At 35.5% G+C, this 20,524-nt stretch overlaps 1 protein-coding gene across 14 annotated transcripts in view; it reads left to right on the top strand.

The window, feature by feature from the left end:
- stxbp5l (syntaxin binding protein 5L) overlaps window positions 1-20,524 on the top strand; it is a 153,470-nt gene that overhangs the window by 67,442 nt on the left and 65,504 nt on the right. For 12 of the 14 annotated variants that reach the window (XM_058786992.1, XM_058786997.1, XM_058786993.1 and 9 more), the window contains 3 exons: window positions 5,721-5,802; window positions 9,082-9,182; window positions 17,719-17,853. In XM_058786992.1, the coding sequence (XP_058642975.1) occupies window positions 5,721-5,802; window positions 9,082-9,182; window positions 17,719-17,853 (318 nt within the window). Of the gene's footprint in view, window positions 1-3,018; window positions 3,336-3,873; window positions 4,042-4,193; window positions 4,278-5,720; window positions 5,803-9,081; window positions 9,183-17,718; window positions 17,854-20,524 lie in introns of those variants that run through there. The other 2 variants (XM_058786984.1, XM_058786998.1) reach the window with 2 other exon arrangements.

Raw genomic sequence — 20,524 nt, 5'->3', positions numbered from 1 at the left:
ATAACCAAGGCTTTATAGAATCTTCAAAAACAAGGTTAAAAATACTTGGTGGTGCACGGGAAAAAATCTCTTAAGTGATGTTTTATAGAGGCTGTGTAGCTGTGTTGAACCTGTGGTTTATCTGCAAGTGGATGTGGAAGTGTATTAGCAAGCCATTTGTGCAGTCGAAATATAATGGTTTAATCTGGAGTTTGTGCATTGGTCTGTGTGTGTTCAGTGGTGATTTCTATCCCAGGCACTACTGAACAACTTGATTCCTGAACATGTGGGTTGAACGCCCATGTTTGCCAACAATTTAACTAATCACAATTAAGAGCCAATCAAGCATGCAGAACAATTATACCTATGACCGATCCTCCTCAAAACACATGCTCACTCACACACTTGCTGTAACGGCAGTCCTTCCATCATCAATAACCACTTTCATTGTAAAATCACTAGATGTTTTATTATTGATTGTAGGGATTTATTCTAGAACGTTCTGTCTTTTTCCTTCAGTGTACAGTATGAACTTTTGATTGTGTGATCGGGTGAGCAGTAGCGGGACAGACGGCAAATAAAACTGCATGTTTGACCATTTGATTGCTCTGTTGTGTTTAATGGTCTTGGGATCCTGTGTTTAAAGCTGCTGTATAGCATGCATAAAATGACCCCGCTACCTGACAGATATCACTGAAATATATTAGATAGTCCTGAGAAATCACACCTGTCTCTTTGACAGAAAAAAAAAAAAAAAAAATCTGAGCAAATCTGAGCCCACGCATGATACCCAAAATAACCTGGAGGCGCCTCTCTGCCTGTCAATCATTTTGCATGTTTGGGTACATTGACATGTCTCTGGACAGTGATGTTTTGTAGAGAGTTTGTACGGTTGAAAGAAAGTTAGTATTGTAAAATTTGTTTACGCTGCCAGATTTTTAGCCCGGGAGCGCTCGGATTGAAAACAAGGATCATAATACATTTACATTTATGCATTTGGCAGGCATTTATTTGAATATAATTTCATGTAAAGGCTTGTTTACTGTTTGATGGATGCGAGATTGTAAGCTTGTTTGTTGTCGCCCAGACTATAGCTGTGCATTTATATTTGTGGTTTAGGTGTAGGCCTATAATAACCCTTGTGGGTTATAATATATATTAGGGATTTAACGATATCAATATCTCATGATACAATAATATCGCAATATGAAGTCCACGATACGATATTTAATGCAATATTTAAAAAAAAAAGACAAATGAAAAAAAATGAAAATTTTGTACATTTTAAAGTTACATTGTTCTATCTAATGCATGTTGAGAGTTCAAAATTAAGAGCTGCAACCCATATTCTTAGCTAAGAAACTTGACTTGTACCTGAACTTTAAAGGAGACTCAACTCTCTTTTTATTTGTGATGTACTGTCTCAGTCTAAATTACATTCAGACTGGTGTTTAAATACACTGTTGTTAAAAATGTCTGGATTTATTTGACCAAGACTAAAGTAAAAACAGTAATATTGTATTTTTTTCTTTTATATCACAAAACACTTTTCTATGCGAATATATTTTAAATTTCAATTTATTTGTGAGGTGGCAAAGCAGAATTTTCAGCAGTCATTACTCCAGTCTTCAGTGTCATATGATCCCTCAGAAATCATTTAATATGCTGATTTGATGCTCAGGAAGCATTTATTATTCTCAATGTTGAGAACAGTTTACTATTGTGGAAACTGTTATACAGTTTTTATTTTGATTCTTTGATGAATAGAAAGTATATACACTATACAAGTGGATATTTATATAAACCACTTCTGCATGTGGTCTGAATGATAGTGGATGAGTTTGACCTTGTTCCTGTCATGAAAGCATTTTCCTCCTTTGTTATTACCTTTTTTTACTGTCTTTTGAAGTGATCGGACACAGCTGTGTGTACACACGTTTAGATAAGAGGAGAGACAAATGGCATCATGCTCTTCCCTTTCCGACTGTCTTGTGATCGATCACTGTGTGTGTGTGTGTGTGTGTGGACAGTTGAGATAAATCATTAAGCAAATTCCTACAGGAAGATCTGTTTAAAACAGTGTGAGGAGCTGATTTTGGAGTCAGTGCTGTTAATCAGTCCCTCCAGTTTTTCGCGATTCCGCGATCGCTGAATGCAGTGGCGTGCACAGACCTCCGGAGGGGCAGGGGCAAAATGGGGGGGGGGGTATGGGTTTGGTCCCCCTCAGCTAGGGGTGGGCGATATGGCAAAAATATCATGATTTTTTTTTTTTTGAAATATCACGATTCACAATATTATCACAATTCTTTGTCACGTTGGATTTTGTATTTTGCAAGCTGTTTGAGCAGTACAGCCAAACTAATTTCCCTATTATAAAGACAAAGCCTTTCAAGGTAACAAAATATTAAAAAGTATGGCGGATATTTAGGCCAAAGTGGGTGAAGATAAAAATCGTTGTCATTATTTTATCTTTGTTATTAAAAAATTAGAGCAAAGATACACATTACAAATACACATAATATACAAATAAAATAAACATGTTCATGAAACGTGTTTTATTTTCAGGTAGTCTACAATAGGTGTATTTAGCAGGAGCGTTCAAGAAATTGAATGAACAAATATAAAAATAAAACACTATATAGATTGATTCCTATTAAAGCAACGGTATTAAAGTTTTTCAGTCAAGAGTAGTGAGTGATTTTTCTCTTTGTGTTTGGTGTTTTATTAACATTAAAGGAATAATTCACCCCAAAATTAAAATAGGCTAGTGTTTGATTTTTATACCTTCATTTACTCACTCAAAAGTTGTTTTAAACCTGAACGAGTTTCTTCTGCTGAAAATAAATGCTATTTTGAAGAATGTGGAAAACCAAACAGTTGCTGGTCTACAGTGACTTCCATCGTATTTTCTTTTCCTACTGTTAAAGTCAATGTGAACCAGCAACTGTTTGGTTACCCACATTCTTCAAAATATCTTCTTTTGTGTTCAGCACAAGAAAGAAATTAATACAGGTTTGGGACAACATGTGAGTGAGTAAATAATGACAGAATTACAATTTTAGGGTGAACTATCCCTTTAATTACAGTCGGCTGCATGTTTAGTACTGTCCCTTTAAGACCTGCACGCATCTAATATACAGGCACGCATGCGTTTCTCTCAGCTGTTTACCTTCATTTTAGACATAACCAACTGAGTCTATACATAAACCTGGTGTGTTTTGACAGTATTAGCACAAAACATAACTTAGTTCAGTAATCAGGCGCTGTTTGACGGGCTTTTTAGAGCATGCGCTTTGGGTGTATTTGCTCAGAAAAGGCGCTCATCAGAACAGAACACTGAGTGAAACGTTTAACCAGTAAGTCTTTGAAGCAGATGCAGATAATGTACTTTTGGTGACTGCGAATAAGTGCAGTGTCCCGTGAGAGTAACTCTACCGCTGAGTTAACACTGATCTGAATGTATGTGGCGTTGTATAGTATACAGAGACGGTGGCGCCAGAACTGCAGCTGATAGAATGCGCGCTGAAGTACGATACTACGATATTTCTTCAAAAAAGCAAATCGTGGAGACATTTTTTATAGTCCACGATCAAAAATCGTCATATCGAACACCTCTACCCTCGGCAGAAATCCCAGACTGGGGGCACCAGACCGCAAGGGCACTTTACCGTCGGACCTCAAAGGGGCAGGGGCTCGAGCCCCCCTTGTGCACGCCACTGGCTGAATGCAATGCAAAATAAACAAAATGTCGCATTTTTTTGTGATCCTGCATAATTCGTCATTTAACCGCAAAATAATAAATAAAAGACCTCACATAACATTAAATTATAATCATCTAACTGAATTATTTTACGTTACGTGGATTCAGATGTTGTTCACGTGATGACGTCTGTGTATGTGAGCGGTCTGTCAAGAAACAATGGCGGCAAATTTGTCTCACCTGCCTCCTCACATCACATCAGTGCCAAGGACCGGGCTAAGCAATATCCCGATATACTGCACGAGCATGGGCGGCGTTTCCGTATGGCAGAGTATTCAGTTGCCATACCCTAGCCCAGTCAGGTGTGCCGTGGAAAATTATCCAAACTTCATATCTCTATTATAATTCGTTATTATTATTTTAAATCAGAGGGTTTTAAAAATGTTTAACCAATGATAAGCATTAAAAAGAGCTTGTCAGTAAAACCTCGTAATGTCATTGGATCATCTCTCAGCGAAACATTCACCCGCCTCCATTCAGATTTACGCGCCGCGCACAGCCTGGAGGAGACAGATCTCTGCTTTTTCGCAATGAAAGGGTAAATAAATAATTGATGTTTGAATAGTACAGCGTTTTCTTTACTCAAACACTATGTCTGTAAAGGCTAATGTTTTTGTGTGCTTGAAGAGCGGAGAAGTAGGTTATTTGCCGTCTAGCCAATATACTTTTGTACGTTTTAAATATCCTGTGCATAAGCGCTTAATTTGAGATTTTGTCTTAAGTGTATTAAACAACAAGAAAAAACTAAGCGTCCAAATAGCTACAATAAACGTTATATAACCTGTAAAAGTTGATGAAAGCATATATTGCGATGCACTTGCTGCCTCAGATAACAGTTACAGCCGTTCTAATGACACTCCATCTGGTCAAAAACTTTGTTAACTCCATTTGAACTTGAATTTCATATAATATTAAGTGCACACTGATCAGTAAAGTCTGATACAATACCAACGCTGACTACGCAGTGTTGTTTAATTATGTAATTTTTTCCCCTTCTATTTTTTATATATCAATATATAATATATATATCAATATATCAGAATTTATTAAGAGACCAAAATACCAAATGTATGAATTGGATTTACAAGCATGTACAGCTACAATACTTCTTTGTTAATGTTTACATAGGTTAGGTCCTAAGGTTGTTTTAAAAGTTCAAATGTTTCAGAACTGAAGAGACCAAAATAAACCAGCTTTATGCATTTTGTTTGTTATTTTTGAATATTGTGCATCTAACATAATACATAATCTGCACGTTTAATAAACTCCAGCTGATTCAAAATCGCATGGGATTAATCGTGCAGCCCTATTGGGGACACTTAATTATCGTCGAATTCGTCGATATCGTGATATCGTCGAATTGATTGCACAAATACTGAACTGAGCTGGATTATGACATCACTGAATTCAATAATGAAATACCTTTAACTGAAAATTGAGTGTTTACTATTGTCCTTCTGCACTACTGACACACTATTTTCCTATTTGATACTGTAAAGATGCTTTGACACAATCTGTATTGTTAAAAGCACTATATAAATAAAGGTGACTTCACTTGAGTTAATTTGGTAAATGTGATATCATAATTTAAAAGAAAAAAAAAGAAAAAAATCGCAAATTTGTCACACATTTATGGAAATTACCACCGTCATTTTGATCGCAAAAATCACACAAAAAAATCGTGAAATCCTGGAGGGACTTGTTAATGTCACTTTTTGAGTCCATTAGCTTGTGGCACAGATTTGCAATCTTTCTCTTTCTGTTACACACACACACCAAACTAGGTTTGCGGGGGTTTTTTTTAGAGCTTTCTAACTTCATGCATAGTCCTTCAGAGAGTTTTTACTTAGGTCGCTATGCTGTCTATCGGTTTAATCCAGCTTTTAATGATGCATGGAAAGTGTTGAAAGTACAACCTTGAAGCATCAAAGTTTCATTGTAAATGACTGTCCTCTTTTCCTTAACTCTCTGATGTCATCAGTCTTGGACGGCCAGGAGTGGACTGTCATTGCCAGCATGAGAGTGGGGCGGCAGTTCTCCAACTGCAGTTTCTCATCAACGAGGTACCGAACACCCACACTTGCAGGCACACATATATTACAGCACATTTTCATGTGCGCAGCATATGTAGAAAGCACGTAGGAGGGCAGAGTGCATATGTGTGTGTTTTAATCTGTATTTTAGGATAGACAGCGCGTGTGTGTAAATGCACGCTCGGCTCTGCAGAGGAATACGTTTAGGTCAAGAGCCGCCTTCCCTCTCAGCCCTGTGGTGTTAATGCAGTCAGTCATTACTTCCCATCAGACGTGTCAAGTGCTGAATGTTTCTCAGCCTCTCTGTCTCGCTCTTATGCACACGCGCCGCATCATCTCATGAATAACGAGAAGTTAGTGCGTTAACAAAAGAGGGAAAGTGGGAGAGTTGCCATGGTGGCCATTTTGGATTATAGCAATTTAGGTACGCTCTCCACTATCTCCATCTATTTCTGACTCCTTTCTATAAGCCCATATAAACACATCTGAAGTCAAAAGAAAATGGCATTTGCGAGACATTTTACTTTTGTAATGGGATGTTTTTCAGAGTGAAGGAGTATTCATCGAGAAAACATTTAGGGCAGGTTTTTCATCAGCCGGGAATTCATGGGTTGGTGAAAAGTGGAGCCAGACCTGAATCTGAGTTTGCAGACAGTTGTGGAGATGATGAAATATTTGCCTCAGGAATCAGGCCAGATTTATTTCAGCTTCTTACCTGCTGAGAACTGAGATGGTGCTGAGGATGTGCTAAAGGTCAAGTTCACCCAGCAACATCCCAAAGTGTTAATTTGCCTCTTTTTAAAAGCTTTGTTACTTGCTGATTTTTTTAATTTTATTAAAGCAATATTAATCAACATTAGATTATTGTGTTCTGTTATTGTGTAATGAGAAAAACAAAGAGAAAACAAAGTTGAATAAATAGATATTTGGCATTACTTTCTCTAGATGATGATATCAGCTGAAAAAGAAAGTTGTTTCGGATGAAGAGAACGTTATTGCATTTTGATTAAAAATGACAAAGACAAACATTTGTTTTTTCTTCGGAATATCATGCTCTGATGAATTGTTCACAATAAGACGCAGATGTTATACCAGACACTGAAAACTGAGACTGTAGGAATTGATTGGACAAATATTGTGCACACACACTCTTGACATTTTGTCCTGAGGTACATTATTTAGATATTACACTTCAGGGATTCAGTCTGCATTCATACTGATTTTATTAAAAACACTAAATTAGTGCTGTAAATAACATTCGTCATCACCAGGGATGCTACCTGACTAATCAAATGGTTACAGTCGTACAATATATCCCACACCAATTATTGTGGATTACAACACATAATTTCATTAGTGTTCTACTGTAATTTAATTTTCACAATCTTCCTCTGCCTTAAAGTGAACATAAAATCTAAATAACTTAGATTTAATTTTAATTTTAATTTATTTTTTTTTAATGCACGTCCCTGGTCTAATTGTGAATGTGATTCATCATTGCATGTTAATTCAAAGAAAAAATTTGTTTGTCTTGTAACTTTATCTTCTTCTGAAACAAATTTCCTTTCCTGCTGACATCACTTAGGCCATGCAGACTATTGGACAATAGCCAATAACCAAAATAGCAAACTCTCATCTGTGTTATTTTTAGTATTGTTTATATACTATTATAGTATTTATTCATATTTATTCATCTTCTATAAGTTTTAGTCATTTTGTTATGTCATTATTTAATTATTTTTTAATATGTACATTTAGCTTTATTTTATTTGTTATAGTTTTAGAAATTTTAGTACTTCCTCTTCAATTTATTTATATACCATTATTATTATATTATTATTTCAGTTGTTTCATTTTTGTGTGCAACATCACTTTTACCATTTAACCAAATCCTGAAGTGTACCATTTATTTTCTTGTTGAATATCCCATTTCACTTGGAAAATTTCACGTTGTGGAATTATAATGGGTCGCGAATGGGAATTCACATTGACTTTGACACGACACAAATAAAATTCCCTCTCGACATCTGTTTTTCTCTGCTGTTATCCTTTGGTGTGCTGGTGCAATCTGTGTTTACCTAAACACCATCTCCATGGAAACACAGTTGTCAGTCACCTGACTGATGGATCTGGATTCAATGCACCGAGAAAGAACAAAGATGGAGACAAAACCACAAAGTCTTGAAGAAGATAAAGTGTTTAGAGGCTTCCTGCTGGCCTGGCCCATGATCACCCTCAAATTAGGCAGTGATTTGACAAAGCAAGTTAACATTAATACTGAAATGTTCTCATCCCCGACATGAAATGTCACTCATTTTTCCAGGTTATTTGCTGCCTGAACATTGCAGCCAGCATTTGAAAAGAAAATTAGATATTGGCTTCAAAATTATAAAGGGCTTCCAAATAAAATGGGTCTGAAAGACAGTGCCAGCCAAGGTGGAAAAGAGATTTTTCACACTCACACTTTTAGACACTTTCATCACTTTTTGCTCTCTTCCCTCTTTCTGTCCTCCATTAACCATGAACACCATCCTGAGTGTTGTAATACATAGAGCACAGCATTACTTGTGGCAATTCTCTCTCTTCAGACTGTTCCAGTCTCTATCCAAGGAGGACTTTAATATCATGAAATATGCATGAAATGCATGAGAAAACAGCAAAGTTGTACAGACTGAAACATATCGATGTGACAGAATAAATTAAGGTTTATCATTTCCTTGCAACTATATGAGTAAATTCTTATTTCATTTGTGACCTGGAAGATGCATTGTACATTGCATAATTTTCCCATCATAGATAGTGAATTTTAGGACATTGAAGTGGAAACGGAAACACACTTTAGACATACAAGCAATTCCAGGTGTGCTATTAGGTTCAATATTATATAAAATGCATGATTTTAGGTCACAAATAGAAAACTGTCTTATTTAATATAATAATGCCACTGACACCTAAAAAAAGGCAGGGCAAGGCAAGGTTATTTATATAGCACATTTCATACACAATGGTAATTCAAAGTGCTTTACATAAAAGGAAGTGAAATAGTCATTAAAAATTAATAAATAATAATCACAATAAAAACAAGGAATTAAAATAATAATAATAATCACAACAATAGAAACAAGGAAATTATATAAAAATTGATTTAAAATTAATTTAAAACAGTTAAGAATAGAAAATGATTATATATAAAATACAGTGCAATTAGTTCGGACGTAGCACAGTGCTCATTCAATAAATGCACAGCTAAAAATTAAAAGTGTATGTCTAAAGTGTCATAAATTTAATTTAACACTTATGTGTTCATAGGGGGCACTGGTCACAGCTTGTGCAGACGACACGCTGCATCTCTGGAATTTGCGACAGCGACGTCCGGCTATCCTACACTCTCTCAAATTCAACAGAGAGCGGTGAGTAGAGCTTATATACAGTACACAATTGTGTTTTTCAGAAATGTACAGGCATGTGCACAGAAAACACCTAATATATCAAGTCAAAAATGAACTTCCCAAGGATTTCATAAAAAACAAGATTTTTCTTTATTTAATTTTACATTGAAAGTTAGAATCCATCTCAATATTTCAACTTGAAGTTGCTGAATGCCCAAGGCTACAGAGCATTGGTCAGAATGAATATGTGATAAAGTAAACACAGATAGCTCAAGGCTGCAGAGTGAAGGCAAGCCTCAATATTGCAAAATGTTGTAGCTCCTGTCTTCTCTCTTCTGGTTTGTTTATGAGTGAGGTGAGGATTTTTTTCTCAAAAATGCAATGGGCACAATACATTATTTATTAAATAAAAAGATAAATCCATAAAAAAGAAAAAGAAAGAAAAATAGCATTAACCTTACTATGCTACCCTACATTACGCATTAGCATACCTTTAGGTATCTTAAAGACCACATGAAAAAAAAAAAAAAGTTTTTTTTTTAAATACATGTATAATATAATTTTATATACAATAAGCACTTAAAATGTTTAAAATGTTTCTGTATGTAGCTGTTTGTTGGAGCAGTGTGTAACAGCCTTAAAGGGATAGTTCACCCAAAAATGAAAATTCTGTCATTAATTACTCGTTCCAAACCTGTAAGACCTTTGTTCATCTTCAGAACACAAATTAAGATATTTTTGACGAAATCCAAGAGCTTTCTGACCCTCAGCAATGTAACTGACTCGTTCAAGACCCAAAATAGTACGGACATCGTTAAAATAGCCCATGTGACATCAGAGGTTCAAGCGTAATGTTATAAAGTTATGAGAATAATTTTTGTGCTCAAAGAAAACAAACATAATGACTTCAGTCTTCACCGTGCATTCACGAGAGTACCATGGTGTATGCGTGTGAACTATTCTGCTTGCAAACAAGCCTCAGTTCATGCGTGTTCTACGTTAGAACGCTGACTCCTGCGTCAGCAACACTACATATGTCATGGTACTCTCGTGGTATGCTGACATTGAAATGGAAATTTGATTTGTTAAACATTTAATGAGATCTTTAACTACTGAGCAAAACTCAGTAGTTTAAGCCCTCATTTAATTTTCTTATGACGACTCTTCCCCAGATTTTCAAACTGTGCACTATTCACGTAATGGTTCTGACCCACTAGGTATGACTAATGTGGCTTTTGTTACTCTATTTCCCTTGTTGAATGACTCAGGGTCAGCTCTAATAAATGTCGCTCTCATTCAGAGCTGTGAAATGTGACAGTTGCGTTATGGGTAATGGCCTCTTGGAGTTGTATAGAAGTATAGAAACCTTTCAGAAAGTTTTAACAGAAAAACTGATGTGTTCTGTACAAGTAGAGAGACCTTGAGTGAGTTGAAGAGAAAGTCATGAGCAGTCTTTCTTTCTTTTTTATTTTGTTGATTCCTTCACCACCTAATCACTTGACGTGTAAGAGGACCTTGTCCAAATGTGGCTTTTATCACTGCATTGATTGCCGTGGAACAGGAGAGAAAGAATCAAAGAAGAACATGTTTTTTTTGTGATATTTGATCCATAGAGAAAGTTAACTGATTTACCCTCAACAGAAATGCATTTGATAGCAGATTGATGATGAATACTCATAATGATACTTTAGCATTCTAGCAGCACAATCATTTGTACAGTATGTCACGTTTTAGAACAAGCTGTTTTGTGAACATGTCACAATGCAGCGAGGCTATGCTGGATCCGACAACAAACCTGCAGCTTGTGTGAGAGCGCAGGACAAAGCTGTTGATATTTCATATACAAAGAGGGTGTTTATATTGAAGTCTTAAAGGCACAGCATCAAAAAAAGATCAGTTTAATTGTCAGGGTCAGATAGAGGGTGGGAAAACGGTCATGGGAAAAGAAAATGATGATTTTTGGCTCAAGAATGATAAACTGCTCTGTGACATTTTGCAGCTCACATAAGTCCAGAAGATGCCAAACAAAGATTCAGTGCGTCGTCTGTGCACATTTGTGTTAAGTTGTGCACTCCCATATGCATTAGCATCACCATAACATCCAGTGAATTATTTTTATTATTTTTTTTTCAGGATAAAATACTGTATATTGATAACTGCTCTCTAATATGCTAATGTGTTTACACTGTGATGCCTGGGGCAGTATGTAGCATTAAGCTAGCAATGTTTTCAGCTAGTTCTGTTTTCTCCCTCTACAGTAAATCAATATGCATGCATATATTTGTACATGTGTGAGAGAAGAAGATATGTATGACATGTATTTTTCTTTTTCTTTTAGTTGATTGAATATTGAGTTTTAAAATGTTTACATTTGAATGCATTTGGTTATTTATTGAATCGCAAGCAAATGATCCATTAGTAATCAGATTGATGGCTCAACCAGACTGAAAAGCCTTCATGTAAACACCTCAGTTGATTTGATTGAGTTTGATTCAAATTAAATTTTGATCTGATTCATTTGATCAAAATCTAACCAAATCCATAAATTTCAGTTGGAAGTGTATATTTGACCATTGTTATTTTTTTGACACATTTTTCACACTGTGAAGTCTTTATGATCGATTATAATACTCAGAAACCACATCAACCACATGGGACACAAGCATTAGATCGGCGTCAAACTGAGAAGCATGATTAATGAGTGTCATAGAGCATATTGTGCAACAGAACTTAAAATATAACATTAACATTGTTGTTAAAGTTTTGGTTCATACTCATCTGAAGCCTGAAAGCTTTGGGATAGCGGTATGAGGTGGGGTGTGATAGAGATTTTTCTACGCTCTGTGTTTTCTGGGTATGGCTAATGAGCTTTGTTCCCCTCTGTAATAACTGATGATTGTGTTCATCACCTCATCAGACTGTCTGGAACAAACAAATAAAGTCATGGTTTCTCCCACCGTGACAGTTTCACATACACATTGACAGGGATTTCTTCTATCTTATGTGTGTGCTTTGACCCTGAAGTGTTTTATATTTGGCTTTATTAAAATTATGAAAATTCACATGTAATGAGAAATGTTTTCTCAGATCAGTAGGTGCCTGTCTGAGTGTGTATCTGAACACAGTTGGGTGCACACTTTCGTGCGCAGCTGTGTCAGATGACAGAGATTTTCAGCCCAGCAGGGTCAGGAGAGAGACTCAGGGGGGCTATAAGACTGATTCAAGACACTCAGCATGCTTGTCTGTCGCAAAAATACATTTCATCGCACAACAGAATTGTGTAGTCCTATGACCTTCTGTTTTAGCTGATCAATTCATCTGACATTTGTATCCAAGGCATGCTTAGCCCAAAATATACAGAACAAAACTATGTGCAAGCTTGGTGTCATTCAGGGGTGCTTTTTGAAAAATGTCTTAAATGTTGACAAAATGTACTTTTAGCACATGTATAGTGCTAGTCAAAATTTGGGGGTCTTTAAGATTTTATTAGCATTCTAACCCTGACAAGTTTAGCTGTCTGTCCATTTTTTAATGTTTTTGAAAGAAGTCTCTTATGCTAGCTAATTTAACAAAGCTGTATTTATTTGATTATTGATAGTATTTTGAAATATTATTACAATGTAAAATAACTCTTTTATATTTTATTATATATTTTAAAATGTAATTTATTCCCCTAATGCAAAGCTGAATTTTCAGCAACCACTTCCAGTCTTCAGTGCCACATGATTTTTTTTAGGAATTATTCTAAAATGCTGATTTGCTGTTCAAGAAACATTTGTATTATTACCAGTGTTGAAGTATCATTATCAGTGTCAGTGTTGGGCTGATTATTTTTGTGGAAACCATAAATTTTTTTAGAAAGTTAATTCGATCTTCGATCTGTTGAATGCCTCCTTCCTGAATAAATTTTTTAAAAACTTACAAAAAAATAAAAATAAAAATCTTACTGACCCCAAAATTTGGTTGGTAGTTTACATACTTAAAATCCACTTTCTCTAGCAAACAGATCTAAAAAACAGAAAAAAATATCGTTCCTGCACTACACTGATTTTTGTTCAATCAGACACATCCACATCTCTTTTGGACTGTGTGGTTTTGACCTTGGCTGCCTCAGAGGCCCACAACAGGTTAAATTAGTTATCCACAAACCAACAAAAGCGCATTTTAAAACAGTTGCTCCCTTAATGCCGTTATCACCAAGATAACCACCTAATCTGGGTTTTCCATGTGTTGCAGTCAGAAACAGAAAACCACACATTAGCATGGCCAGGTGCTCCATTAGCATTCTAACCCTGACAAGTTTAGCTGTCTGTCCAGCGTCTCGCAACTTTCATTTCCAATCACCCCGACTGTCTGAGGACCCCAGGGGCGTGAGGGGAGCAAAACAGAGAGAGATGTAATGAGTGTGGACAGCAGTGAATTACCGTGTGCTGGTCTTTATTTTCTAGTTAACCTGCTTATAAGGATGATGGATGATGCCACCAGATTTGTTTCAGCATGAAGTCTTAAACAGACCCTGGATATGTGATAGTTTTATTGATCATTTTCATAATTACTCACCAGATACTTCATATTATCAAGACATTTTTTTTTTTTTTTTTTGGACAAACAGGTAATCTTGTCCCAAACTCCCTGCACTGGATGAGCCAGAATTTGACATTTTAGAGAGCCACAGGTAGCCACATATAATATTTAATGAATGAAAGCATAAAATATCATGTTTCCGCATTATGAATAAGAAGTGCTCACCTCAGTTTTAATGCTAAGCGCTGTTTACATGTGTAGAAATATGTGGCGTGTTATTAAACACATTCCCTGGAGAGTTTCTGTTGTGACAGTAGCAGAGATAAATCAGAGTGCTAATAGTCTGCCTAATTTCGTAATTATTTCACAATTAACGTAGTGAGCATCAGGCAAATATATTCTTACTCTTTTCTTTTAACCTTTTGATGACACTGGAGAGATAGCGGCATGCTATGAAAATAAACACACCAGCATGGGGGGAATCATTTGATGTCATATACATGGTTTTCTGGAATAGAGAACGCAGGGTTGAATGGTCTAGATTGCATCATTAGGAATAAGAAACCTATTTAAAAACACATGTAAAAATCTAAGGGTCAGTGTCTCCTCTCATCTCATTCATGTCTCATTAGCTCTAGTTTGTCTTGAGGTAATTGTGTTCCAATTAATTGCTGCATCCTAAAATACACACAAGTGTACCCAAGAGGGGCTGACGTTTGACTGGCATGAGCCCTAGAGCAGAGCCAAACCAGGCAACACCATGAACAAGTGTGAGAAGTGTTACCTCCAACTGCTAAAGAAACAGAGAACCACATAGAACTATGAATCACTGCCTGTGAACAAGATTGACTGCAAGAAATTAGACTGCAAGATTTGGCTCTGATTAAAAAAAAAAGTATGACATTTATTTCATGAATTAAAATAATCTTGTTTTTTCACAAATCGTATTATCAATCAATATTTGCTGACGGAAACCCCCACATGAAGATAATTTTAGACAGCACTGAATAGATTGTACAAAAAGTGTATTTTAGATGTCAATTTATTTCCATAAGACTAAGCTAAAGATAAAGATAAACTGTAAGAAGCAGATTTAGGGGTTGTTCACACAGGATTCTGTCTGTGGTGTTTTTTAATGTTGGTCTATATAAATATGTGCTAAATAAAACAATAGCTGTTTGATTTTGATGTTTGTATGTTTTTTTTGTAGAGACAATGATGAACTGGCCTTCAGTGTGGTTCAGCAAAACACATTTCTTGTGGTTGTTGATTTCATTTTTTGACACTTTTTTTTTTTTATAATAATTAATTGTAATTGTTTTGTTTCGTTTTTGATGATCTGGAGAAATGCTGTCAACTCCTCAGGTGACACTTGTTGATAACAGTTGATTTGTTTTTTGTTGCTTTTTATTTTGTTTTGTTGATCTGGAGAATGATTGACAGTTGTTGACAATTGTTTTTTGTTTTGTTTTGTTTTGTTTTGATGATCTGTATGCTGTCAACTACTCTATTCATATAACTCTTGTTTAAAATGTTATCAAATATTTATATTTTAAGAGTGCTCTTTTTGTAAATGCACTTCATTTGAACTTTCTAAACATTTAATAATCCTGAAAATAATTACAGTTTCCAAAGAATAAACAAGCAATTTTGATGTTTGCATAGTGTTTTGTTGGTAAGAGTTACTTTACAAACCTAACAGAGAGACTCGAATTACATGAATGTTTACCTAGAGAGTTTTGCACATGCACATTACAAGCAGGCTACACAACAGATTTAAAGGGAAGCAAACTCAGCCCACCTGCAGTGATGGAGTTTGTGCACAGCATTCATGTATTGCAAACATGCAATGAGACCATTGAAATGAGCAGAATGTGAAAACATCCTATCGTGAGGCCTGTGTGTGCTTGTGTAATAGTCGAGAGACAAAACAGAGAACCGCCTCTTCACTTTGAAGCCCACACTACATGCAGACCATATATTTATTTCATTCAGTTGAAGCCTTTTTCCAGTTTAATAATCACACAAGGCCATATTGTGATTCAGATTTTAATTAACAATTCAACCCTAGTCCAAAGGATTAGCAAGGACATATTGAAAAATGTGAGTTTGAGCAGAACTTTAAACTTGCATATACATAATTTGGCTCTTGTTTAGTTTTTGCATGGTTTGCAGTCTATTCTGGTAATGAATATACAGGTGCTGGTCATATAATTAGAATATCATCAAAAAGTTGATTTATTTCACTAATTCCATTCAAAAAGTGAAACTTGTATATTATATTCATTCATTACACACAGACTGATATATTTCAAATGTTTATTTCTTTTAATTTTGATGATTAGAGCTTACAGCTCATGAAAGTCAAAAATCAGTATCTCAAAATATTAGAATATTTACATTTGAGTTTGAATAAATGACCATCCCTACAGTATAAATTCTGGGTATCTCTTGTTCTTTGAAACCACAATAATGGGGAAGACTGCTGACTTGGCAATGATCCAGAAGACGAACATTGACACCCTCCACAAAGAGGGTAAGTCACAGAAGGTCATTACTGAAAGGTGTGGCTGTTTACAGAGTGCTGTATCAAAGCATATTAAATGCAAAGTTGACTGGAAGGAAGAATTTGGGTAGGAAAAGGTGCACAAGCAACAGGGATGACCGCAAGCTTGAGAATACTGTCAAGCAAAGCCGATTCAAACACATGGGAGAGCTTCACAAGGAGAAAACTGAAGCTGGAGTCAGTTCATCAAGAGTCACCGAGCTCAGACGTCTTCAGGAAAAGGGCTACCAAGCCACTTCTGAACCAGAGACAACATCAGAAGCATCTTAACTGGGCTGTGGAGAAAAAGAACTGGACTGTTGCTCAGTGGTCCAAAGTCCTCTTTTCAGATGAAAGTAAATTTTACATTTAATTTGGAAATCAAGGTCCCAGAGTCTGAAGGAAGAGTGGAGAGGCACAGAATCCATGTTGCTTGAAGTCCAGTGTGAAGTTTCCACAGTCAGTGATGATTTGGGCTGCCATGTCATCTGCTGGTGTTGGTCCACTGTGTTTTCTGAAGTCCACAGTCAACGCAGCCATCTACCAGGAAATTTTAGAGCACTTCATGCTTCCTTCTGGTGACAAACTTTATGGAGATGCTGATTTCATTTACCAACATGACTTGGCACCTGCCCACACTGCCAAAGGTACCAAAAGCTGGTTCAATGACCATAGTGTTACTGTGCTTGATTGGCCAGCAAACTCACCTGACCTGAACCCCATAGAGAATCTATGGGGTATTGTCAAGAGGAAGATGAGAGACACCAGACCCAACAATGCAGAAGAGCTGAAGGCCACTATCAGAGCAACCTGGGCTCTCATAACACCTGAGCAGTGCCACAGACTGATCGACTCCATGCCACGCCGCATTGCTGCAGTAATTCAGGCAAAAGGAGCCCCAACTAAGTATTGAGTGCTGTACATGCTCATACTTTTCATTTTCATACTTTTCAGTTGGCCAAGATTTCTAAAAATCCTTTCTTTGTATTGGTCTTAAGTAATATTCTAATATTTTGAGATACTGATTTTTGACTTTCATGAGCTGTAAGCTCTAATCATCAAAAGTAAAAGAAATAAACATTTGAAATATATCAGTCTGTGTGTAATGAATGAATATAATATACAAGTTTCACTTTTTGAATGGAATTAGTGAAATAAATCAGCTTTTTGATGATATTCTAATTATATGTCCAGCACCTGTATGTACAATAATGCACATTACACTCTTATGGGGTTTTGTAATTACATCTGCAGCTTTCTGAAGAAAATGGTGACTGGCTGCTATGTAATTGGATAAAATATGATTGTTGTACGTGCATATGAATCAACACCTTGAAGTATTTTAGTTACAATGGTCATTATTGGCTTGCTTGTTCTATATAGTGAGATATTAATTACATACTTTAATATGATGCCGACATATCCTGTGTTAACTCTTCTCTCCCTCTCTCTTTCACAAATATGATTCTTCTTCTTTTCTTCTTTTAGGATCACATTTTGCCATCTTCCGTTTCAAAGTAAGTGGCTTTACGTGGGGACAGAGCGTGGAAATACACACATAGTGAACATCGAATCCTTCGTTTTGTCTGGATATGTCATCATGTGGAACAAGGCCATAGAACTGTGAGTATAAGTGTAAATCAATTTTTTTTTTTAATATCAAAGTAAATGCAGCTAACATGACTAATAAATAGCTAATTAATAGAATGCCAGAGCACCCATGCAATCAAATGATACGTGTATCTAATAAAGATGATGATGTGCTACTAAGAAATCTGGAATATGAAATTATAAATGCAGCTATAAATGTAAGTTTGCATTTACATGGAGGGAATATTAGAGATTTAGCACAGTCATATAGTCCTAAAGGAATAATTTACCCAAAATAAGAATTCTGTCATCATTTACTGCACTCTCACGTTGATACAAACCTGTCTTCTGTGGAGCACCAATGATAAATTGTAGAATTTCTATGGTGCTCATTTTCATAATAGTGAAATAATAAAATAAATATCAAATAAATCAAATGGGCTAGCACCATGCTCTACTCCTTAAGTGGATAGATTATTTAATTTTTAAATTTTACATTTATGCATTTAGCAATTCGTCAGAGAGCCAAAAGTATGTATTTTGTGCAATGCCAGGTTTATTAGGCAACTATATTAGGAAACAAAGCTTTTATTTTATTCTGTATTATTTATTTATTTTTTTTTTTTCTTCTTTTATTGGGTTCTTGAGATAGCAGTATGCCTCTTTAGAAATAGAACATTTCTCCATGTTTCAGTACATCAGAAGTCCTTCAGATCATTGTACAGATTCTAAGTATCATTGCTATGGAAGAGTGAAGTCTAGGTTCTTTGAAGCACCAGTTCATGTTTTCCAAAGAACCACACAAGTGCCTCAAGACACATTTTTTCATTTCTTATTTTGATAGTCACAATGAAATCATCACCAAACTGATTGTCACTCTCCATAGATCTAAAGGCTTTGATCTGATGTCTGTAACTTAAACACATGTCACAAAATCCACAATGACAACAAATGCAAACCACATCCTGGCTGAAAAATAAATAAGTTATCACGTTTTAACATTTCAAACCCCTGAAGATCCGTTTTATCTGTCTGTCTACAGTTACACTTTTAGACACACTGAAACACAGAGACAACCATTGGTTTGCACACATCTATGACACTTTTCATGAATAAATGTGTAAGTCAACACCAACACCTCACTCCCATGAGTCATAATCTGACAAGCAGATAGCTTCTGCATGTCAATCAAGTCTCCTTCTACACAATAGGCTCTTGGTGGCATCCTTGCTGACAAACATTAACATTAGTAGTGAGTAACCGTAGATACATTTCTGAAGGACATGTAGATCCCCTGTCGCCTACTTGTGACCCACTACAAATCCTTTACCCACAATCCCCTCACCTCCTCAAGTAGCTCAGTGGCACATTGAGTGTGTGCTAGTATATCTGTAGTTTTCAAATGAGAGAACTTGATCCTAGTGTTTGATTATTCTGAAGGGCTATTTAAAGGTGCTTGATGGTAAATGCACCAATTTCTTGCTTTTATTGAAGTTTTTATACACTTCTGCTCAGAAGTGGTTTAATCATATGAATTAGTACATTTTGCTGCAGTTATATAAAGGGACTGTTCTGGGTTATTTAAGCTATGAGGTATTGTGAATCTGGTGAATATGATTAACAGGGTTTGTTAGTGTGGTAAAATTTACCACAATCATGTACTATATCCATATGATGTTTACTAGACATGATTCTCCAATGCAGAATATGTGAGTGGTGCAGAGTGGAAGGGGTGTGGGGAACGGTGTTGCGTGTTTTTGCCTGGAGCAATGAGTGTTTGTGTGTGTTTTATTTTAAAGCGTTGGTGTTTTCTCTCGTTCCAAGATCAGTGAAATATTGCTCCATGACAAGTCAAGTCAAGTCAAGTTACCTTTATTTATATAGCGCTTTTAACAATACAACAGGGTAACACTTTACAATAAGGTGTCATTTATTAACATTAGTTAATGTATTAACTAACATGAACCAACAATGAACAATGCATTCATTACACTATTTATTATTCTTTGTTAATGTTAGTTAATGAAAATATAGTTGTTCATTGTTTATTCATGTTAGTTCACAGTGCATTAACTAATGTTAACAAACACAATTTGTGATTTTAATAATGCATTAGTAAATGATGAAATTAACATTAACTAAGATTAATAAATGCTGTAGAAGTATTGTTCATTCTTAGTTCATGTTTACTAATGTTGTTAACTAATGTTAACTAATGAACCTTATTGTAAAGTGTTACCTACAACAGTATCAAATTGAAGGATAGAGTGTCAGTAATGTACAAGATTATACACTCAATTTTCAGTTAAAGGCATTTCATTATTGAATAAGATGTCATTGTCTAGCTCAGTTTAGTTTAAATAGTATATGTGCAATCAAATCGACGATAATCGCTAGAAATTAATAACAAGCATAACACGTCATCATCCCATAATACAATAGGCTATTAGCAGTCAGAAATGAAACAATGATGGAATTTAATATGTGAAATTGTGAAAGACGATCAAATGTTATTTATTTATTTTCTTACTATTAGCGGTGAGAACAAAAGTATGAAGTTTGTGAAATATGAAACAATCAAAATTATGTATTTTTTTATTTTAAACTTTTTTATTTATTCAAATTTTCTTAATATTAACAGTCAGAATGAATCGTGAAATTTGATAAATATTAAATATACATGTTTTACTTTTATTCATTCATA

The sequence above is a fragment of the Onychostoma macrolepis genome, chromosome 09 (assembly GCF_012432095.1).
Source record: "Onychostoma macrolepis isolate SWU-2019 chromosome 09, ASM1243209v1, whole genome shotgun sequence".
Taxonomy (NCBI): Eukaryota; Metazoa; Chordata; class Actinopteri; order Cypriniformes; family Cyprinidae; genus Onychostoma; species Onychostoma macrolepis.
This window is presented reverse-complemented; position numbering and strand designations above follow the sequence as displayed.